The following is a 23320-nucleotide window of genomic DNA, read 5'->3' as shown; positions in this document are numbered from 1 at the left end:
AAGGAGTGTACTCCTCCCCTGTTCTTTCACCTCGCGCGTGCAAAGCCTTACTCAGCCTCCTGGGAGGGGGAGGGGGAGGGGCTAGGAGGCGAACCGGAAGTGAGGGGCGGTTCGGGGGTGGAGGGGGCGAGGCCTCAACATCCGGGCATCGCCTTATTTTTTATTTTTTTTGTCCTCCCCAACCGCCCCCGCCAAGTGCCAACAGGAAGCGGAAGTTAAGAATGCGTGTGTAAGAATCCCGGCTGCCACTTAGCAACGCGGGGAGGTCAGGTGATACAACCAGCTGACTCCCGTAGAGGAGGTCCCTGTGGCTGTGGGTGTTGTAGCCACGATAGCCCGGCCCAGACTCGAACCGAACTATCATCGTCAGAATGTCGGGCAAAGACCGAATTGAAATCTTTCCCTCGCGCATGTAAGTAAAAGAACGGGTCGAGCAGCATTCATAGGTTCATGAACGCCTGTTCGGAGCAGCGACCCCTCCATACCCTGGACTAGCAGGGAGGTTCATTGTTTCCTGGGTAGATCCTGAGCTCACCCCGTCCCTTTTCGTGAGTCTGGGACGACGCTTCCTGATGACCCCCTCACATATTCCTTTGAGGGAACCAGACTGGACAGATCCCAAGCCGTAGGAACAGTCTGTCCGAACTGCTGGTTTTTATGGAGGTCCGCAGTCTTTATTCATTAATTGAGCCATTCGTTCCATATTCCCTTATTGAGCTGGGCACTGGGTTTATAGAACTATGAGTCGTCGCCAGTTTTGCCTTAGAGAGCTTACAGTTTTAGCGGAGAGATGGATAGGCCAGCGAGGTTTCATAAATACTTTGAGAAGGGAAGTTTACTGTGGTAAGCACATAGAAGAGGCTTCTAGGCCAAATTGGGGGTTGAATCGAATTGCACTAGCGTGGACGTCAGATTCGATCTTGGATCCCTTTTCTCATTTTCTAAGATCCCATGAAATGTCACCTGCGGCTGGAAGATATCCCTGAGTTTCCCAGGCACTCTTTTTTTGCTTCATCACCATTGCCCCTTGTTCAGACCTCTGTTAATACCACCCATCACACTGTAAAGTGGATATTTGTTTACATATCTTCCCTCTGGACTGTGAGCTTTCTCCAGGAGAAGAGTGTCTTAATAATTAATCAATAGAAAGTCTACAAAAAATGTTCCTTGAGTGAACCTATGCCTTGGAATCTGCCCAGTTGTGGCCTGCCTTTCTCTTTTGTCTGAATTCTTTGGCAGGAAGAAAAAGCCCTAAGTGTTTGAACAGTTGTAAAAGGTTTTGTAGTTTTCTCAAACGTGCCTAACAATGTGTGGAAAGTATAGATTGTTATTTTCTCTATCTTCTTCCACTTCCTTTTGTCTTGTTTGTTTGTTTTTTCCAGCAAGGAGCAGGAAATCAGGTTTGCCTCTGACATTTAGGTCTTTAGATTATGGTCCTATTTCTTTGGGGGTGTTCTGTTTTTTTTCTTCATCTTGATCTTTTTCTTAGAGAATCTGAGAATGCTTAAAATAAAAGAATTATATTCAAACTCACTCCTAGATTTCTTTCCAGGGTGGCTGCAGTTCTTAATGAAATGAAAGCGTTTTGGGATTTTGTTATTTTTTACCTTTACCTGCTGATTTTCTAGTAGATGTTTGTATTAGGTGGGAAGCAAGCCCATTGTGGAGAAAGGCACTGCCTGTAAAATAGGTCAGGATCAAGGCTACTTTGAAGTAGTGAGATCTGCAGAACTCCCAGTACTTGAGTTTGAGTCTTACCGAATGTCTGTGCTGAGAGACCACCAAATTCTAGCATGGCCTAAGGCCATCAACATGGCTGCCTGAGAAAGCTCAGTGCTTCCAGGAGAATTTATTGTTTGTTCTATCCAATACTTTTTTTTTTCTTTTCTTCTTCTTTTTTTTTTTTTTAGAGAGAGACAGAGAGCAAGAGGGGGAGGGGCAGAGAGAGAGGGAGACACAGAACCCAAAGCAGATTCCAGGCTCTGAGCGGCCAGCACAGAGACTGATGCGGGTCTCGAACTCATGCACTGCAAGATACTGACCCAAACCAAAGTCAGACGCTTAACCAACTGAGCCACCCAGATGCCACGATCCAATACTTGACTATAGGCTCCTGACTTCCCTTTCTTAAGGCATTCAGTAAAAGTAGCTTACAATTATGAATCCTTTCTTTTCTTTTTGAGATGTATATGTCTATTCTACAACTTAGAAGTCCCTTTCTCAAGGACCTGAAAGCCATTTCTTTGAAACATAGATATTAGGAAGGATAGGGCCTCTGTCTGCGAGTCTCTGTGGGAGGATAGAATCCTAACTTCATGATTACCAGCTAGTAGACACAGCTTGCCTAAAGTCATTTTTACTGACTAACCCTTGGTAATTTTTCAGTTCTGTGACCCTTCTTGAGGCTGCTCTTAGTCCTCTCCCTTAGTCCTTTGAAATACCCAACCACTTCTGCACAAATCAGAATGGAGCTCAGCTCTTTCTCCCACTGTTAGTGGTTACTGAACAAATTCTGTTTTCACCATTTTAATGTCTGGCTGTGTTTATCTTTGATAGTAGTCAGAATGTTAGCATTTTTGTTTTGTTTTTACTTTGAGACTAAAGTGAAAATAAACTTCTTTGGGCTTATACAGGAAGACTAATAGGTTCCAAAAGGTGAAAACTGCTATTTAAGAGCACTCAGCTTGCTGATTGAGAGGAAAATCAGGTGCAGGAAGTAACTGCTTCTCTAAATATTTTCCCTAAGGCTTAGCAGTGGGTATTTTGTCATGTAGTCAGATGCGTTTGATTCAGCTGAAAACAGTCATCATTCTAGATGAAGGTCATACATTTTTCCTATGGTCAAGTGGCTCTGACACTTATAAAAGAATATATGTTTTAAGAGCTAGGATAGAAAATACTTTCGTGACTTCTGTGTCAGATACTTGCATCTTACAGGTTTTATGACATACTGGCTGTAAGTCCTTGGGCAAGTCACTCTTCAAATCTCAAGAATTAAAATTGGTCTGTTTCACAGAAGTGCCATTAGCTGGGAGGAAATTAAAATTAGCATGGTAAATTCAGTTTTATCAACCAGATTATCTTTTTTACAATAAACTTGCTGGAATCTGCAGTACTGGGATTTGACTTAAATTTGATCCAACCCTTCGAGCTCAAATTCTGGTCCTTAGTGTCAACAATATGATATGTTAAATGTACACATTGGGGAGGATAGCTCCAGCTCAGGCTGGAAACTGAACCAGCTTTGCTTAGACCTTCAGTGAGGCCAGTCAGTACAAAGTCAGCCACTGATAGTTTTCAAAGAGAGAACTGTTCATCTGATGCTGTTTCTTTTTTTTTTTTTAATTTTTTTTTTTAACATTTATTTTTGAGAGAGAGAGAGAGAGTTGAGAAGGGGCAGAGAGAGAGAGAGAGGGAGACAGAATCTGAAGCAGGTTCCGAGCTGTCAGCACAGAGCCTGATGCAGGGCTCGAACCCATGAACCATGAGGTGAGACCATGACCTGAGCCGAAGTCTGGCGGCTCTCAACCTACTGAGACACGCAGGCATCCCCCGCCCTGTCTGATGCTGTTTCTAATAGGCAGCGTGGCATGTGGTTGGGATACAGTGGGACTAGGTTTGAGCCTTGATTTGAGCCTTGGACAAGGCACTGGAGTCAGAAATCTGTTTCAGTCTGTTTATTTTTTTCACCTAGAGTGAGAAAGTGTTTCGTTTTTCTAAGTCTCATTTTCAAGATAATGTTTAAAGTTTCTTTCAGCTATAGAATTATCTCAGTAACGTTTCCCCTATGGTAAAAGATGAGTAAAATCTAGGAATTTGCCCAAAAGTCCATTAATACATGATACTTTGCAGTTTGTTACAACACTGGTAATATGAAATTATATCCCCTTATACAAATCATTTTATCAACATTATACAACATATTGTTAAATTGTATTACCCACTTTTTTTAAAAATTAAATTTTACCTGGCATAGGGTAGGAAGGACAGAAATGTCAATTTCTGCTATTACTTTCTTGACTTGTATTGGGATTTCTGATAGGAAAAGATTGGAATAAGGAGGTAAGGAGACTTCAGTAGTTTGCCACTTCTCAGAAGTCTTTACTTATATGTGTCATTGTTTCCTAGAATCATTTATAAATTAATAAAATGATTGCTGGTAGGATTTTGACTGATGATACGAAAACATTAGTGCCACACTTTTTTTTTTTTTTTCCAACGTTTATTTATTTTTGGGACAGAGAGAGACAGAGCATGAACGGGGGGGGGGGGGGGGTGGGGGCAGAGAGAGAGGGAGACACAGAATCAGAAACAGGCTCCAGGCTCTGAGCCATCAGCCCAGAGCCCGACACGGGGCTCGAACTCACGGACTGCGAGATCGTGACCTGGCTGAAGTCAGACGCTTAACCGACTGCGCCACCCAGGCACCCCAGTGCCACACTTTTAATAGAAAAAGTAATAAATGGTTGTGGTATAAAACTCAAAAGGTTCAAAGGAATATAAATATAATAGTAAAAAGTAATCCATTTTTTTTTTTCACTCAGTCCCATTTCCCAAAGGAAACTTATCAGTTTCTGTGAATCTTTTCTAGAACTATTCTCTGTATCAAAATAAGCATATTTATCCCTTATTTTGTATGAGTAAGAGACTATAAAATAGGGAGCATATGTAGATCTACCTTCCTCTTATTTTTTTTTTATGACTGTATAACATTCCCTTGGAAGAACCATGATTTATGGGACACCAATATCCACCCTTTTGCTATTACATATAAGGCTGGAGTACTCATCCTTAACCTTGTGTATATTTTTGTGTATATGTGGGAGTAAATCTGTAGGATAAATTCCTCAAAGTGGAATTGTTGGTCCTGAGGTAAGTGCATTTCAAATTATGATATTTATTAGTGGACAGATTTTTTTTTTAAATGCTTAATACATGTGTAATGGAAACACAGATATTATTTTAACTTACAAATCAAATTAATATTTTAACTATGGTGGCATTATAAGATAGAACTCCTGATGAATTTTATCATAATTTAATAACTAATTCCAGATATTGGTTAAAGAATTGTTTCTGTTTTAAATAAATGAACTTCTTATTTATGGAATGCTGAGGGTGGAAATCTACAGTATTGAGAAACCAATTAATTGTAACTGTCAGTACAAGTGCTAATATTCTTATTCTCATGACATCAAAGAATGAAGCATGATTTTAACACTGTATTGGGGAGATATTTGTATGTCTTTTAAACAGTGTGAATAAATGTCTCTAACTTTGTTTGTGTAGGGCACAGACCATCATGAAGGCTCGATTAAAAGGAGCACAGACAGGTCGAAACCTCCTGAAGAAAAAATCTGATGCCTTAACTCTTCGATTTCGACAGATCCTAAAGAAGATAATAGAGGTAGAATGAACTGTTTTTAGAACAGTTATTTTAGAGGTATCTAAGGAAAATCTAGCATGGCTATTGGCATTTAAATTTTTCTTTATTTTAATTTAAAATTTTGTCTTTTTATTATTTAAAAAAATTTTTTTTGTGTGTTTACTTATTTTTGAGAGAGAGAGACACAGTGGAGCAGGGGAGGGGCAGAGAGAGAGGGAGACACAGAACTGAAGCAGGCTCCAGGCTTTGAGCTGTCCGCGCAGAGCCTGACGCGGGGCTCGAACCCACGAACCGTGAGATCATGACCTGAGCTGAAGTTGGACACCCAACTGACTGAGCCACCAGCTGCCCCTAATTTTTTTTTCTCTCAAAAGTAAAAATACCATTATCACTGTAACAAGTTTCAGATTACTTAATAAAATTCAAACTCATTACTCTTGCCTGCAAAGCCCCACTTGATCCCATCTGGCCCCTGCCTGCCTCTCTGATCTCATTTGGAACATTCTCCCTACCATCTTCCTCCAGGACCTTTTCAGTAGCTGTTTCTTCTGCCTGAAATGTTCTTTCCTCAGAACTTGTGATTTGCTCCTCTGGCCATTCTGGTCTCTTCAGAGAGGCCATCCCTCATTTACCTAATCAGAAGTGACCACCATATTTACTTCTGTCACATTTCCTTATTTTAGTTGTAGTATGTATTACTGCATATTTTCTTGTTTGGTTGGTTAGTTCCTTGAGAGCAGAGACTTTCTTGTCCCTAGAACAGTGCTGGCCCATAGTATGTTTCATTTCATTGCTTTTTGGGTAATTGCTATGTGAATATGGAAGTATATTTAAAAAGTGAAAGTTACTCCTCTTCCCCTACCTAACTACCCTTGTTTCATTTCCCAGAGGAGTTCTTCATGACACTGATTTTTAGTCTTTCAGTCTCCCTGTCTGTCTTTCATGATGTTTTTAGCAACAGACATGCAATTGTTATATAATTCAATAACGTTTCCTGGCTGCTCCCCCTGGCAGAATTTGGACAGCTATCTACATCAGTGCATAGATTTTCCTTTTTCTTTATAGCAGCTGCATGATACTCCATTGAATGGACAATGGAATTTAGCCGTTTTCCTGTTGATGAATGTGTAGTTTTACTATTTTGTGGGGGAGGGTACTCTTAAATCCTTTTGTGTATGTGTAAGAGTACTGACAACACTGACTCCATCTTTGGCCCTCCATCTTGTTCATGCCTGCACTGTGACTTTGGGGCTATGTGTTCCAGGCTCCATGGAGGTTAATGTTTGCCGTAACCAGAATGTGGGAAGGCTTGTTCCGATCTTTCCTAAAGTGGCCCACAGAGGGCGCCACTTTAGGTAACTAGTAGAGATGGCTGGCACACAGAAGGTGCCACTTTAGGTAAGTAGTAGAGGTGGTTGGAGGAGCTGCTCGAGGTAACTAATGGGGTGGTTGGTGCACAGAAGGTGCCACTTTAGGTAATTATCCTGTAACCACTCCACCATGCCCCTTGCTCTATAAAAGCAGGGGATTATGGGCCAGGCTTGGCGGACAGTAGTTCTTTGGGTCGTTAGGCTTCCTGATCCCCCCCAGTCGGTAAGTTACTGTGAGTAAAAGGGTGTAACTGGTTCTGAGAGGCTTGCATTGTTTTTCTGGGTGCCTTCTCAGTGTCCCTCCTCCATCTTCCACCAGCCGGCAAGCCAGCCAGGAAACTGAAAGTGAAGCTAGCCTGGTCTAGGGGCCAGGGGTGGGGGGAGCCTGAGCTGGCTAGCCACCGCCACGTGGGGAGACTTGGCCAGGTGTGTGAGTGCAGGGGTGCCCTGAAAATGGCCAAGGGGTTGGTGTATAGCCTGCCTGAAACCTGGAGAGGGGGAGAAAAGGAGAAGGGAGAGTGGAATAGCAGTTGTGGTGGTGGCTTGGCAGTTGGTCTGTGTTTTGTGAGGTGCCATGGAGGGAGAGTTGGGAGTAGAGAGGGATTTGGAACGGACCGGAGAGGTGGCATTGGCTTTGTAAGAGGATGTGGGAGCAGCACGTTCTTCCCCTAGGGTTGTTCTGTCCGGAGGAATCCAGCAGCGGGGTTGGGGGGGTGGGGCACTTGGGAATGATGGCCGTTGGTGGCGGGCGGAGGAGGGTGAGTGCCCACTACCTCGCACTAAAGGGAGAACTGTGAGGTCTCAGGAGAGTTGGCGTCCTGAGGCCTGCGATCCCTGGGGTAATGGCTCTGATGAGGAGGATGTTTTCCTAGAGGGGGAAGATGATTTATAGGCATGCCCTTTGGTTGGAACAGAGCCCCAGGCTGCTTGTTTGCCTGAGGATGAGCAGAAGAAATTCCCATGCTCAGGAAACGACTGTGAGGGAATATTCTGCCCCTGACGTAGTGGAGCCAGTCAGCCACTTTAAGAAGGAGGGCCGAAAAAGGGGTGGCAGCTTGAGTGTTGGGACTGTGGGATACTGGGGAAGATGGTGTTCTGGTGGAGGTTTGGGACGTCAAAAATGGCCTCAGTCCCTGCTCAACCTGCCTTGTGACAAATACATGCCACAGTCCTAGGTGAGAATCATGGGCACTTAGCTAATTTGACTGGATAAATGCTAGTATTAAGATAACTTGGCCTAACTGAAGCCTGTCTCTGGCTTGCAGATGGCTGTGTCCTCACATGGTTTTTCCTCTGTGGTGTCTCTCTGTGTGTTGTAATGTTCTTATTAAAAGGACGTCAGATTGAATTAGATTCCAGCCTAAAGGCCTCATTTTAACCGGGGTTAGGACTTCAACATATACCTCATGGGGACCCAATTCAGCTTTAATTATATATGTATATATTCTATATATAGTAATGAATAAACAAATTAGAGAATAAATAATGCATTACATACCAGTGTGCTGAACTTGTGACTGTGATGGTGAGCCAACCATTAATAAAAACTGAAATACAATGGGAATTAAAAAAAAAACTTGGCCTAGCAAAGGGGATATTCCCTGATCTCTATGCAAGAACTACAAGAAATTATACGTGAACTGGGAATGAAACCTGCCATTTATGCCTAGCATTTTAGAGGCCTCAACAAAGAATTATTTTTCTCTGGTATTGAAGACCTTATATTACAGTCAGCCCCAGGGGCATGATATGGGACTTAGTATCTGTTCTTGTCCCTTTGGTTAATCAACCTATTTGCTATAGTAGCTACTATGGTGGCTGACTTAAGTCAAACCAGAAGAATCTGTCATAAGGGAAATAGGTTGAAAAATGGGAAAACAAAAGGTCCTGCCAATGATAAAATGGCAGAGAGGGGGTCCATCAAGGTCTCTCAAAAATTATTGCCAAGATCTAATTTTTATATAGGTCCCGGAGAGAAAATCTACACAACCCAGTTTGGTCTTGGTAAGCCTATGGAAGACATTGCTTAAGGGAAAGCAGTTTATTCCCTTGGAGGAAAGCTCAAGAAAACCAGGTGTGTTTCCCAGAGCACCTCTGCTAACAGGAATTTTGGGAGTGGATACACCTTACCCCTAGAGACCAGGGATTATGCTAACATTGCTTGCAGTAGGGGGCAAACAGAGGCTGCATGTTGAATTAACCATTTATTGGTCTTGCACTTACAGACTACCAGCTCTAATAGACACTGGAGCTGAATGTACACTTACGGAAACCCCTTGAAATTTGGGGGAAAAGTAAAGGCAGTAGATATTTATGTGGGGCAGATTATCAAAGTTCTGCAAACTAGTCTTTACTTACAGATTGCAGACTTCCTGCCTGTTGTTTTCTAGTGCATGTCTCCCACATTTCTGAGTATTTTGGGCATCAATGTTCTGCAGGATCCGAATCTAACAACGACAGGTGGATTCAGTTGTGTATCCAAATAGTGAAACTTGTTGTGGGTCATGGCAAAATGCGCACCTATACAGCTGCTGATTTCTAAAGAGTAATAAACATAAAATGATATGAGCTACTTATTAGGGGGGGCATGATGAGATTATTGCCACCATTAAAGAATTAGAAAAGGTGGAGGTAATCAGGCCCGCTCAAAGCCCATTCAGTAGTTGGTTTGGCCTATAATGAAATTTAATGGGACCTGGCAAATGACAGTAGATTATAGGGAACTCAGTAAAATTACTCTGCTCATCCATGCCATGATACCTACAACAGCCTTATTGTTAGGGGAAATCATGGCCTCCATTAAGACTTATCATTACCTGCTAGACTTGTCTAATGCCTTTTCTATCATTCATTAGGATGTGAATCCCAAGACCAATTTCCCTTCGTGTGGAACCCGAGTGACCTTCCAGGTGTTGCCCAAGGGTATCTCCTTAGTCCCTCTGTCACAGGATGGTAGCCAGAGATTTGGAAAAATAAATATTTTCAGAAGAGATGGTGCTTTATCATCATGTCAGTGTTATGTTAACTTATGATGATTTATCCTCCCTGTCTCAAGCAGCCACCTCATTCCAGGTGTGAAGTCTTGAGGGTGAGAGGTAAATACCAACAAATCCAAAGACTGGGTTAATCAGTAAAGTTCCCAGGCATCATCAGTTTGTGTAAGACCAGTGATGCCACAGATGGTCATTGATAAAATGTAAACCTTCCTAGTCCCTAAAACGGTAAAGGAATTATAGGCTTTTTGTTGGTTTACTGGGTTACTGAAGACTATTTATTGCCTGTCTAGTGATAGGGCAGACATTAAGACCTTTTATATGCCTTGGTTAGGAGGGGAAGCTAATGAGATTGGGGTGCAAACCAACAAGAGGCTATCCTAAAAAATGACAGTAAAACAAGTACAGACCTTGGGGATATTAATGCCAGCTGTGACTTGTGAATTAGATGAAATTCATGTCTAGAAGGGTTTGGTTGGGGCTTGTGGGATGGATGAAATGGGAAACAGATCCTGTTAGGATTCTGTGGCTTCAATTATGGAAGGAAACAAGCCAGGTAGAATCCCGTGGAAGCACAGGTATTAGTTATATATCTTGCACTGCAGCAGATGGAAGGCCTGAGTGCTGATTTGCCTGTGATGGTACGAACCTCTCTGCTGGTAGGAGGATGAACTAAGGACAGACATGTTCAGCAAACCTAAGAGTGCCTGTGCCCAGGTAAGCACCTTACAGAAATGGCATGCTTATCTACAGAGGAGGAACCTCCTCTCTCATGAGCTGCACCTGGTACTAGGGCTGGTCACTTAAATCGACCCTGCCCAACTTCAGAATTGTCTGACTTTATGCTTCCTCCCCGCCCCCAGTAAGGGTAGAGGTAGGCTCATCTCCAGCAGGTGCATAGTATACTGATGGCTGTTGCTGGGGAAACTTGCCTATTTGGCATTCCTCTGCCATCCAGCTGGATTCTGACGTACTTTGGTTTGAAGGAACTAATCAAAGGCAGTGGGCAGAATTGAAATGGTATGGATTGTGTTGACACATGAGCCAGTGCCCATCAATTTGGCTGCTGACAGCTGGGCAGTGTTGTAAAGGTTGACAACATAGATGCAATGATGGCACAAAGAAGTCTGGGCTATATTAAATAGACCCCTGTGGGAAGTAGAACTGTGAGAAGATGTTTGGGTAGTATGCTCTAAGCCCAGTGCAGCCATCGAACAGCCATCCAGGTATGGCATCGAACAGCCACCCAAGTATGGGGAGTGGCAGCCTGCTCACTCTCCATCCACACTACCAGGCAATCCTGAGGCAAATGCTCTAGTCTGGGTATGAGCCCTTCAGCTGGAGAAAATGCTGACCCTGTCTCATGTAGCAGAATGGGTCCATCATAAATCAGGACACTGAGGTCCCAAAAGTACCTGAGAAATGAGATTTCATTTTTCTGTAAAATACTCAGTCTACAAGCTGCTGACAAGAACTGCCCCCAGTGCCATCGACCTTATGCCACACCCTGGGGTGTATTGGGTGGACTATAAACTCTGTTTCTCACTGGCAGATCTATTACATAAGCCCTTTGCCAGTATTGGGAGGGCACAAATATGTACAGACCTGTGTGGACACTTGCACAGGACTTGTACAAGCCTTAGCCTATAAAAAGAGCTAATCAGGCTGCAACTGTAACAGATTAACAAAACTGGAGAGCATGTACAAACACTCCCTACTCAGTGATCAAGGGACACATTTTACTCGCCATGATATCCAAAAATGGGCAGAGACCTGGGTATATTATGGACTTCCCACCTGCCATACAGCCTCACTGTTGCAGGCCTAACTGAAAGGATGAATGGGCTAATAGCACATTAAAGACTTTATCACGGGTGGATCCCTGAAAGGATGGTCTCCAAGACTAACCAGCAATTCATCTCCTTAAAGCTATGCCCATAGCAAGACAGACATCTACATATGAACACCTCACCAGCAACACCCATGCAGTTTGCAGCTCTCGTGCAGGTGTTATCTGGAGACCCATGGTCTGTTGGGGGAGGAGGGCCTCCTTTTGTGATTGCCACAAGACCTCCCACGTGGTAAGACTTTAGTTCATTGGAAATAAACTTGGAATGCCTCCTCCAGGTGGCTTGGTATCCTAATCCCTTGGGGCCACAGCCTCCCATCCAGTAGTATTCTTAACCCTTTATTATGCATTGGTCAGGGCCCAGCACATGCAAATAACTTCTCCTGAATTTCTGATGCTTGGTATTGAGGTAGGGTTGTTAGTGCAAACCGAAATGCCCCTGTACAATGTAGGTACACCCTTTGATGATACTAAGGGGCAAAATACATGGGGTCTTTTCCCAGGGAAAATACCTAAGCCAGGGGTGTTCTTAGCTCATGGGGCCCAAACCACTACCCTGTTGTTTATGAATGAAGATTTGCCACACCTGTTGCCTGTAAAACATTTCTTACTGCCCTTAACCTTGCATCGTTAATGTTTCTATTGTGTCTGGAAACGTCTTCTTGTCATAGGCCACCACTGAAGTTGACAATTGCTCTGACTGCTGGGTCTGCAGAAAGCGTTGCTGGGAAATTGTAGTTCTAAGTATTTTCTTTGGTCGTACAGATCTGTTGTTGCTGCTGTGGTATAGAGATGCAAGTCCCCTCCCAATACCTGTCCGTAGGGTCATTGTGGAAGAATGGTGTGTAAAGGTTATATGGGCCATAAAGATGTTGAGGGTAGAGTGTGGTAACGCTGACAGCACTGACTCCCATTTGTCAGTGCTCCATCTTGTTCGTGCTGTGCAATGACTTCGCTTGGCAACTGGTAGAGATGGCTGGTGCACAGAGGGTATCACTTTAGGTAACTCCCTTGTGATCTCCCCCCCATATCCCCCACCCCCTCTATAAAAGCTGGGGGTTTATGATCCAGACTTGGCAGAGATAGCCGCATAGCTGCCTGGATTGTTGGTCCCTCCCTGCCTAAAACTGTAAATGGTCTGCAGTGCCTTGCATTGGGTTTCGGTCTCAGAGTGTCGTCTTAGCCTGGAAGATGCTCGACTGTCCCTTCTCCACCTTCTGACAGTATATGTACTGGCATTTCTCTGGAAAATCTTAGAATCTCAAGGATCTATTCATTTAAATTTTTGATGGATAACTGTCAAATTGTTTTCCAAGTTGTTATACTAATTTACATTCCTGTCAAATGATTATGAGAGCACCTATTCTCTCAAATTCATCATAACTGGGTATTAGTAATCTTTTTTATTTGTTGCCAATCTATGGGACTAAAATTGGTATCTTTTAATTTGCACTACTTTTGATTGTCAGGTTGAGCATCTTTTCATGTTTACTGGTAATTTGATTTTCTTGGTGAATATCTTTTTGTAGAAGTTCTACAATAGTCTGGTTAGTGTGTAAAATGCCAAAAATATTTTCTCCTAGCCTTTTTAAAAAATATTTCTTGTTTGGTGAAGTCTTTTTTTTCTTTTTAACATAGTACTTGGGTTATACATAATGCTTAGAAAGGCCTAAAATGATTAAGAAAATATTCTATGCTTTGTAGTTTTTTTTTGAAACTAATGACTTCTGGAGAGAGAGAGAGAGAGAGAGAGAGAGAGAGTGTGTGTGTGTGTGTGTGAGATAGAGAGAGAGAGAGAGAGATGTGAAGAGGTAGGGATTTAGCTTTATCATTTTGTAAGTGGGTGGCCAGTTTAATGGTCTCTTTGTTACCAAATTCCCATATAGGCTTGCGGCTCTTTCTGAGTACTGTTCTGTTTCATTGTCTTATTTTTCCCATATCGAATGAATTTCCTTATTGTAGGTATACCTTTTTAAAAAATTAAAAATTTTTTTTTTTTTAGCGTTTACTCATTTTTTGAGAGACCGAGCATGAGTGGGGGAGGGGCAGAGAGAGGGAGACACAGAATCCGAAGCAAGCTCCAGGCTCAGAACTTACAGCACAGAGCCTGACGTGGGGCTCAAGCTCACAAACCTTGTGATCGTGACCTGAGCCGAAGTCGGACGCTTAACCCACTGAGCCACACAGGCACCCCATTAAAAACAATTTTTCTAATGTTTATTTTTTGAGCAAGAAACTGAGTGCAAGGGGGGGGGGGGCAGAGACAAAGGGGGACACAGAATCTGAAGCAGGCTCCAGGCTCTGAGCTGTCAGCACAGAGCCCATTGCAGGGCTCAAACCCACAAATTGTGAGATCATGACCTGAGCTGAAGTCAGATGGTAAACTGACTGAGCCACTTAGGCACCCGTGTAGCTACACATTTTTAATACTCGGCAACTCTGCCCATCTGCCCTAACTTTTTTTTTTTTTTAATTTTTTTTTTCAACGTTTTTTTATTTATTTTTTGGGACAGAGAGAGAGCATGAACAGGGGAGGGGCAGAGAGAGAGGGAGACACAGAATTGGAAACAGGCTCCAGGCTCTGAGCCATCAGCCCAGAGCCCGACGCGGGGCTCGAACTCACGGACCGCGAGATCGTGACCTGGTTTAAGTCGGACGCTTAACCGACTGCGCCACCCAGGCGCCCCATGCCCTAACTTTTTTTTAAAAAAGGTTATTGAATATTCTCAAACATTAAATATCTCTTTTTTTTTTTTAATTTTTTTTTTTTTTTAACATTTATTTATTTTTGAGACAGGGAGAGACAGCATGAACGGGGGAGGGTCAGAGAGAGAGGGAGACACAGAATCTGAAACAGGCTCCAGGCTCTGAGCTGTCAGCACAGAGCCTGACTCAGGGCTCGAACTCACAGACCGCGAGATCATGACCTGAGCCGAAGTCGGCCGCTTAACTGACTGAGCCACCCAGGTGCCCCAAACATTAAATATTTCAGGTTTATATTAAAGCCACTATGCCATTAAGATTTTGACTGCATTGCAGTGAGCAAATTGGCATGAACTCATTCAGGAATAAGATTGGTCCTTCAGTAAAGATCGTTTTCTATTTCTTAATGTCTTTATTCTGATGTTTTAATTATAAACTGTATGGTTTTGTAACACTATTAACTGACCATAACCAAAACTGTTAAAACAAAATTGGATATTTTTGTTATCAAGTCATTATTTTAGGCACGCACCTGGCGTAAAATACTGGTTATTAAAGAAATGTAATTTTGATGTTTTTTCCTTGTAATAAACTTGGTTGGATCAGTTGTTGGTTTATGCTTTTCCAGACTAAAATGTTGATGGGTGAAGTGATGAGAGAAGCTGCCTTTTCACTTGCAGAGGCCAAGTTCACGGCAGGGGACTTCAGGTAAGACTTAATGGGGTGTTTTGAAAAATCAAAGTGCTTCCATGTTCATAATTTCACTTCAAAGCTGTTCTTAATGAAAACCATAGAAGCAATAAAGACAAACGATGGGGGTGCAAGTGTTCGTTGCTACTACTCTGTCACCCTAACACTAGTGCCTTTATTATCATCCACATGTGTCTGTTACACAGTTGGAGGCACAGGGTACTTAACATTTTATAGTTTTCTTTTTTTTTTAATAAATTTTTTTTTTAACGTTTATTTGTTTTTGAGACAGAGACAGAGCATGAACGGGGGAGGGTCAGAGAGAGGGAGACACAGAATCAGAAGCAGGCTCCAGGCTCTGAGCCGTCAGCACAGAGCCCGACGCGGGCCTCGAACTCACAGACCACGAGATCATGACCTGAGCCGAAGTCGGCCGCTTAACCGACTGAGCCACCCAGGCGCCCCTAGTCTGTTTTCATTTAACATTGTATCATGAAAATTTTTCCTGGTTTTTACATAGCTGTAAAACCTTTCTCTAAATGTACATAACTTATTAACCATTTCTAATGGTGGACTTTTGGGTTGATTTTCAGATTTTTTGAATATTAGAAAAGATGCTGTAAACATCTTCATGTATATATATTTTTTTGTTTCTGTAGAATTACTTCCTTAGGATAAGTTTGAGAATGGAATTGGTTGTTAAAGGGCATAAATTCTCTAAGGCCTTCATCACATCAGTACATGCTTTACAAAGAATATAAAATGTTTTTGTTTTACAAAGGGGGTTTTGCCAGTTACATTGTATGATTCTCCCCAAATAACCTTGTGAGGTAAACCAGGCAAGCATTGTTATTCCTCATTTAAATTCAGTGCCTTCCTGAAGGCAAATGGCTATTTGGGGGCAGAGGTGGAAATTTTCAGGGTTTTTCATTTTTGTTGTCTTTACCCAATGACACAGTGTCTCCATTCTTAGTTTGTGTTATCCAGGAGCATTACCTAATGGGCAGGTCTTACAGCCTCAGGGGCAGAAGGCCTTTTGTGAAGAGATGGACTTTAATTTTGCCAGTGTTTGTGGGACAGCACCTTGCATTGACTTTTCTAGCAGAGACAGGGAATCAGTAGTATGAGTGGAATGTGAATGTGTTTTAGGGTGGTTATGGTGAAAACACTATAAGAACAAACTGGGGAGTCAGACAAAACCAGATGGAAGTTAGGTTCCAGGTTAAAGGAATTAAAGTCCTGCTTAGCCAAATCTAGGTTAGAAGGAACGAATTTTCTCTAAATAACATTAGCTGAATAAAAGCCCTTAAATCACCTTTCTGGCACCACATGCCTGACTGAAAACTCAATCCATGTACTTTAAAATAATTTTTTGTTATTTTCTTATGGTTAATTTTTTTATATTAAATATAATTTGTTGTCAAATTGATTTCCATACAACACCCAGTGCTCATCCCAACAAGTGCCCTCCTCCATTTTCCCCTCTCCCCCACCCCCATCAACCCTCAGTTTGTTCTCAGTATTTAAGAGTCTCTTATGGTTTGCCTCCCTCCCTCTGTGACTTTTTTTCCCCCCTTAATGTTTTAAAAAATTGTTCATTCTTTACTCTCTGAGGCCCTCTTCTGGCAGCAGTGATTTTTTTTTTTTTTTTTTTCTTTTTCTGGAAAGACCATTCTCAGAACATACTTAATTGTGCTATCTCATCCTTGTTGAAATTACCTGATCGGTCTCTGTAGTTTTCTCACTCTAAAATCTCAACTAAATCATGGCCTTTTCTCTTTCTGCAGCACCACAGTAATTCAAAATGTAAATAAAGCCCAAGTGAAGATTCGAGCTAAGAAAGATAATGTAGCAGGTAACTTTTCAACCCTTTAGCATGCCTGGGAAGAAAAGATGACGTTTATTTATTTTTTTAATGTTTTTATTTTTGAGACAGCACGAGTGGGAGAGGGGCAGAGAGAGAGAGAGAGAGAGAGAGAGAGAGAGGTAGACTGAGAGTCCAAAGCAGGCTCCAGGCTCTGAGCTGTCAGCATAGAGCCTGATGTGGGGCTGAAACCCATGAACTGCGAGATCATGTCCTGAGACGAAGTCGGATGCTTAACCGACTGAGGTGCCCCAAGAAAAAAATGACATTTAAAAACTAATGTGTTCATACAGCAAGATCTTCATGCCTAACTAATCTCTTCTACTTAGAACAAGTTTATTGGCTTTACATGTTGAAACCATTGCCAGAGGATGGGGGTGGGGGAAATGGGGAGCTGTTCAATAGCTATAAAGTTACAGTTACACAAGATAAATAAGTTCCAGAGATCTGCTGTACAACATAGTGCCTATAGTTAACAATGCAGTGTTGTGTACCTAAAAACTTAGGGTAGATCTTGTGTTGAGTGTTCTTAACACACACGAAAAGGGACACAATAAATCTTTTGGAGGTGATAGATGGGTTGATTGCCTTGATTGTGGTGATGGTATCATGGGTGTACCCAGGTATCTAAATTCATCAAAATGTATGTGTAAAATATGTGCAGTTTTTTTTCCTGCATTTTATGTATACCTCAAAACTGAAAGGAAGAAAATTGTGAAAGATCTCTTACGACTCAGGATAATTTGATTATTAAATAGGAATGAACGCTTAAGATAGCAAGTTCCCAAATTCATTTATTGAAACCAGTTCCAGTTCCAGACAGTCTCTTGACTTTTGAGTATTTGCTGAAAAAGAAACACAGGGGAAGAGTGGTGATTAAGAAACAGTACTTCAAGGGCATGTTTGTAATTCACACGTTTTGTATTTAACAGGGGTTACTTTGCCAGTGTTCGAACATTACCATGAAGGAACTGACAGTAAGTGTGAAACTTGGGTAGTCTGTGTCTCTGGATTCTCCAGGTTCCTCTTTAAACTTTTTTCTGGAAAATGGTGCTAGATAGACCTTCTTTGATTTCAGTGGCTCCAGTGTGTTAGCAGCCTTCTCATCTGGTACAATTGGGACGATGGTTAGTTAAAGTGTTATGGCAGGGGTCTTAAAACATTGTGATGTCTTAAAATGTTTTATTTCCACCTAGATATACTTAAATATACAGTCATTTGCTATTAAAAAAAGACTTCTGTGTTGTCTTTCTGCATAAACTGCACCCATAATGCATTGTTTATAATTTCCAGTTTGAATTTCTTTAAGGTTTTAGACTCTCTGCTGAATCTTCCTAGATTTTATAGCTCAGCCTCAATTTTTTACAATTGTATTAGAATTTCCTAATTTGATAGCATTTTTTGGGTAGTAACACATCTTTGTTGAGTCTTTTCAAAGTAATCAACTTTTCTTCGTAGAAACAACAGTTTTTGGTACTATTCTTTCATTGGTTCACAGAGGATATTTAGTACAGCTTGAATAAAGAAATGGAGCATCCTAGAGAGTCACTTGTTAATGGAGAGTTACTGTACTATGGGCAGGCATCAGGCCATATGATACAAGGGGATGGGCACAATGTGAATAAAGTGAAGGTTGGTTAAAAGCTTCTTCTATAGTTATATTTAGAATAGCTTCCTTGGGGAGAAAAGTATGTTCACTGTTAAGTCTGAACTCTGGAGAACAAACTGATGGCTACCAGAGAGGAGCTGGGTGGGGGATGGGTTACATAGGTGATGGTGATGGGGATTAAGGAGTACATTTGTGATGAGTACCGGGTATTATATGGAAGTGTTGAATCACTGTATTGTATGCCTGAAACAAATATTACACTGTATGGTAACTAACCTGAATTTAAATAAAAACTTAAATGCTTAAAACTTCACATCAAAACAAACATGTTCACTGTTCAGCATGCCTAGGGAGTAGGATGGGTACTTAATGTTTCCATTTAACAGGGGTTAGTGAATTTGTTTCTTCTTGGTTGGTATTATTCTGACTTCTTTTTGGGAAATTTATCAGGAAGATTATTTACGTCTGCCTACAAGTGTTGTCTAACTGGTTCTTTCAGGTTATGAACTGACTGGTTTAGCCAGAGGTGGGGAACAATTGGCTAAATTAAAGAGGAATTATGCCAAAGCAGTGGAATTACTGGTGGAACTGGCTTCACTTCAGGTCAGTAGCAGGAGAACTAGAGACCTGCTTCGGTTTGAGAGCTGAGAGCCGAGAGGGGAAGCTTCAGGTCTTGAATCCACACATCCTGCACTTACTGCTTTAAACTGTTTCCGTGACTTTATGTAAAAAAAAGCCAGGGATGTTTTGATTCCTTAAATGATGGCTTCTGTACCTTTGTGTCTACTTCTTACTACTAACAAAATGTGTGTGCAATGGTATAGTTTCACTCTTGTGTAGGTGAGAACAGCAACAGTGGATACTGGATTTAAATGTAAATATAACCTAGTTTATGCATGAAAGCTATTTTTTCCCTTTTGTGACCAGTTAATGTAGATCTATGTAATAGTGCCTGATTCTTTCCCCTTGCCACTTTTATAACATTAGGCAAATCTGAAGTGAACAAATTAGAATAGCATAGAAATAGTATTAGCTCTGTGGAAATCTCACAAGAATTTTCCTGTTTAAGCAGATTGAAAAGTAGTCTTGGTTTCCAAATGTTCTCTACAAGTGCAGTCTGAGTGAAGCCAAGTGAACAGGACATGATTAGGAAGACTTTATGCTTACATTATTCTCTTATTTTAGACTTCCTTTGTTACTTTGGATGAAGCTATTAAGATAACCAACAGGCGTGTAAATGCCATTGAACATGGTGAGTGTAAGCTGCTGTGAGGCTCTTTGTTCACCCGCTTGTCCATACCTCCACATTTGTTATGTGACTGCTGGGAATCCGGCACTGATCACAAGGTGAATAAGACCTTGCCCCTGTCCACAGTGGGAAGGGCCATGAGTCAGCAGTAAAGTGTTACTAAGTGCTTTGATAGAAGTTATGTTTATGATTTGGGGGTGAGTTACACAATGGAATGGGAAGTTAAAAGTTCTGAAGTGTTTTATTCATTCCTGGTTATGAATAAAGGGCAAAACTATTTTTCAAGAGCTCTAGTGTTTTCTCTGGTTCTTTCCAGTGATTCAGTAATCTTTTGAACACATTAAATATTTAACTTTAAATCCCTTTTCCTGTAAGCTTTATGTCCTGCTCTTCTTGATTCCTAAAAATTTTCCCATTTGATGCATTTTTTTTCCCATCTCTTATTGTTCTAAAACTACACTTAATGTTGGCACAATACTTTCTGTTCAAAGAACTCCGTTTTCATTAAAGAAATGCTCAATTTTAAGGTAAGAAAGGAATAGATTTTGAACAGCACAGAACTTATTTTGGTCTTTTGGTGTTAAAGATGAGGTTATCTCATTTTTCAAAACTCCACACACATTTCCTGGCTGGTTGCTAGTGCCAGGCTTTGTCAGTGGAATTGCAAGCAAAACAAAATGGGTAAGGTTATAAATCGTTCCAACTCTTCAGTCAGTTCAGTTTTTAGAAGCAGATAGGCAAATTCTATGTAAAATAGCACCTTATGACTACCGTAAAACTCTACAACTTAGCGCATTCTCTTTGCTTGATGATTTACTTTTTATCTTAATTTTTTTTTTTTTTTTTTTTAAGAGTGCGAGTTAGAAAGAGGGGCAGAGGGAGAGAGAGAATCCCAAGCAGGCTCCATGCTGAGCATGGAGCCTGACATGGGGCTTGATCTCCTGACCCTGGTATCCCTGATGATTTACTTTTTTACAGTGGATTGGTGTTCTGTTTAAACTAGCATCTGTGGTTCAGTGTTACATACTCATATAAATCCAGTATATTCAGTGTTGTGTATATTGTGATTCAGTGTTATTGGTCTATAGAAAGGACACTAGAAAGGTATATACCAAAATATTTACAGTAGTTATTTTAGGGTGGTTGGATTATACTTTATTTTTTTTGTTTTCCAACTTTCCTGTATTAAATGTACATTAATTTTACAATTAGAAAAAGTATCTATTATACAGATGAGCACTGGCAGTTTGAAAAAAGGTTTGAAGTTCTCATATATATATATATATATATATACACATATATATATACACATATCTATTTTTTTAAACCCTAGTCATCATTCCCCGGATCGAACGTACCCTTGCTTATATCATCACAGAGCTGGATGAGAGAGAGCGAGAAGAGTTCTATAGGTTTGTTGGAATTGGTCATTTTTTTCATATTCCAAAGGCTAGATTTTCTCAGAGACATGTTGGCTTACGTTCTTTAGAATTAGCACAGCCTGTATTTTATTGTGATAAATGAGAAGCAAGACCTAATATTGGCATAAGGCTATGGAGACTAATGTATGCTGAGTTTTGCATATACTTAAAATGTGGCACTCTAGAAAGGCCCTTAGGAGAAACTATTGATAGACTCGATTATTCTTTAAAATGAAATCCTAATTTAGATCAGGTGTCTCCCACATAAAAAACTGGAATTAATCAGTTAACATTTATGTATTGCATAGTGAACATGCTCCAGGAGAAAGTATAAAGTACTGGGGGGCATTATGTAATCAGATAAATGACACCATTAGAGGATTAGCACAGTCCTCAGAAATGATGCATCTACCTGAGTTGGTTATCAACAGTTAGGCCTTGTAGGGACAGCAGATCCTCAATAGGTATAGTACACAGGGGTCAGTGTGCCAGCTTCCGAGAAGTGGGAGACAGGTGAAGGCAAGTATTCAGGAAGGATGTGGCCTTCTTGGATCTTGAGTAGCATCTGAGTATGATTTATAATCTTAATTATAAGAGGTTATTGTGTTTCTGTCCTTCAGTGACATTCAGGGTTGTAGTGATCCAGATGGAATGATCCAAAATTTTATTAAATGTCTGAATGCTCAAACGCTGTTCCATTATTAAGGGGCGGATTTCAAAGTTTATTCAGTCTGGGATAGGAACTTTTGAAGTCTGTTACTAGCTTAAAATGTCTATGTTCTACCTCAAATACTTTAAAAATGGGTTATAAATCACTAAAAATGAAAGTTTTCTAGTTTGTAGATGTTATTGTGACAAAACTAGAAGAAATCACATCTACTTAGAACTGAAACCATGTTCAGAAAATCCCCTCCTTGTTTTCCAGGTTAAAGAAAATCCAAGAGAAGAAAAAGATTCTCAAGGAAAAATCAGAGAAGGACTTGGAACAGCGGAGGGCAGCTGGAGAGGTGATGGAGCCTGCTAATCTTTTGGCTGAAGAGAAGGATGAGGATCTTTTGTTTGAATAGTTTCCTGCTCTGGTTCTTTCATAAGCCCTAACATGGCACCATTTTAATTCACGGTGTGTAGGTTTGGTACGTGTGGCTATTTATTTTTTGGCCTAAGAATTTCACTGGTGGTAACATTTCCCAGGATGTTGGTTATGGGGCTGTCTTTGCAAAATCCTAATTCAGCAACCATTTATATCATGTGAGATTTGTAGACCTTGCCCAGGAACCTGTAGAATTTACTCTGCAGAAATGGTACCCTATTCTGTTTACATCTGTTACAAGTGCTCTGCTTACCAAGCATATTAGGAAATTCCCCTTAGGAAACAGCAGTGGCCTCAGGCCAGCTGTCACTGTAGCACCCTTTGTTCCTACCTGCTCCCTGAGATTGCTGCAGCCATCCTTGTGTTACCGTGGTACTTCTCTCAAGCTTTACGAAACCTTCACTATTTTTCCTTGCATGACAGGTCTCTGTCTTATCTGTCATGGGAGTTCTGCCAATTTTAATGTGACTATGGTGTAAACAGTAAAATGATTTAAAAATGAGTTGTTCCTTTATTTAAGAAATTTACTGCTAAAATCAGTCACGTTCTGCTCAGATTGGCACATGGGATTGTTACCTAAAGCGTTTTCTCTGCAGACATGCAGGAGGTGGATAGCCTCCCTTTATCCCCTCTTCATATGAAGTGCTTTACTGATAAACTTACTGAGAGGACTGTTGAATTTTGGGGTACTCATAAATATGAGTTAAGGGGGGTCATTAATATTTTCTCATCTAAGAAAAAATACCTTGTTTCTTACTCTCAGGTGGTAACTTTTTATCTTCTAAACTATAACAACTTGCTGTCTTCCACATAGGAAGATGAGGCATTTGAGTGGCTCTGTTAGAAGCAGACCGAGGTTTTTGGTGCTGTTTGATTTGGTGTGAGCCATCCATGATTACTCAGGCTTTCTTGTACCCACTGTCTGAGGTGACTGGCTGTGGGAGAGTTTTTAGTGAAATTGTTAACACTAGGCTTATGAGTATTGTATTTAAGTCCATTGATAGCACAGCCAAGGCTTTTTAAAGTACCAAGTAATCTTGCAAACATTTAATACCTGCTATAAAATAATCTTAGTTGTGTGCCAACTGTTTTAAGT

The 23320-nt window shown here is 41.1% G+C and overlaps 1 protein-coding gene across 1 annotated transcript; it reads left to right on the top strand.

Annotated features, from left to right (window-relative positions):
* Window positions 1–218: 218 nt before the first annotated feature.
* ATP6V1D (ATPase H+ transporting V1 subunit D) lies at window positions 219–22726 on the top strand. The gene is made up of 9 exons (XM_047864422.1): window positions 219–412; window positions 5290–5407; window positions 14930–15009; window positions 16779–16846; window positions 17788–17832; window positions 18964–19067; window positions 19650–19716; window positions 21047–21125; window positions 22060–22726. Exons 1-9 carry the CDS (start codon window positions 372–374, stop codon window positions 22199–22201), a joined length of 744 nt encoding a protein of 247 aa, XP_047720378.1. The 5' UTR covers window positions 219–371; the 3' UTR covers window positions 22202–22726.
* The last annotated feature ends 594 nt before the right edge of the window (window positions 22727–23320 follow it).

Source organism: Prionailurus viverrinus, chromosome B3 (assembly GCF_022837055.1).
Source record: "Prionailurus viverrinus isolate Anna chromosome B3, UM_Priviv_1.0, whole genome shotgun sequence".
In the NCBI taxonomy this organism is placed as follows: domain Eukaryota; kingdom Metazoa; phylum Chordata; class Mammalia; order Carnivora; family Felidae; genus Prionailurus; species Prionailurus viverrinus.
The sequence above is the reverse complement of the archived record's forward strand: the minus strand, read 5'-3'. Positions and strand labels throughout refer to the sequence as shown.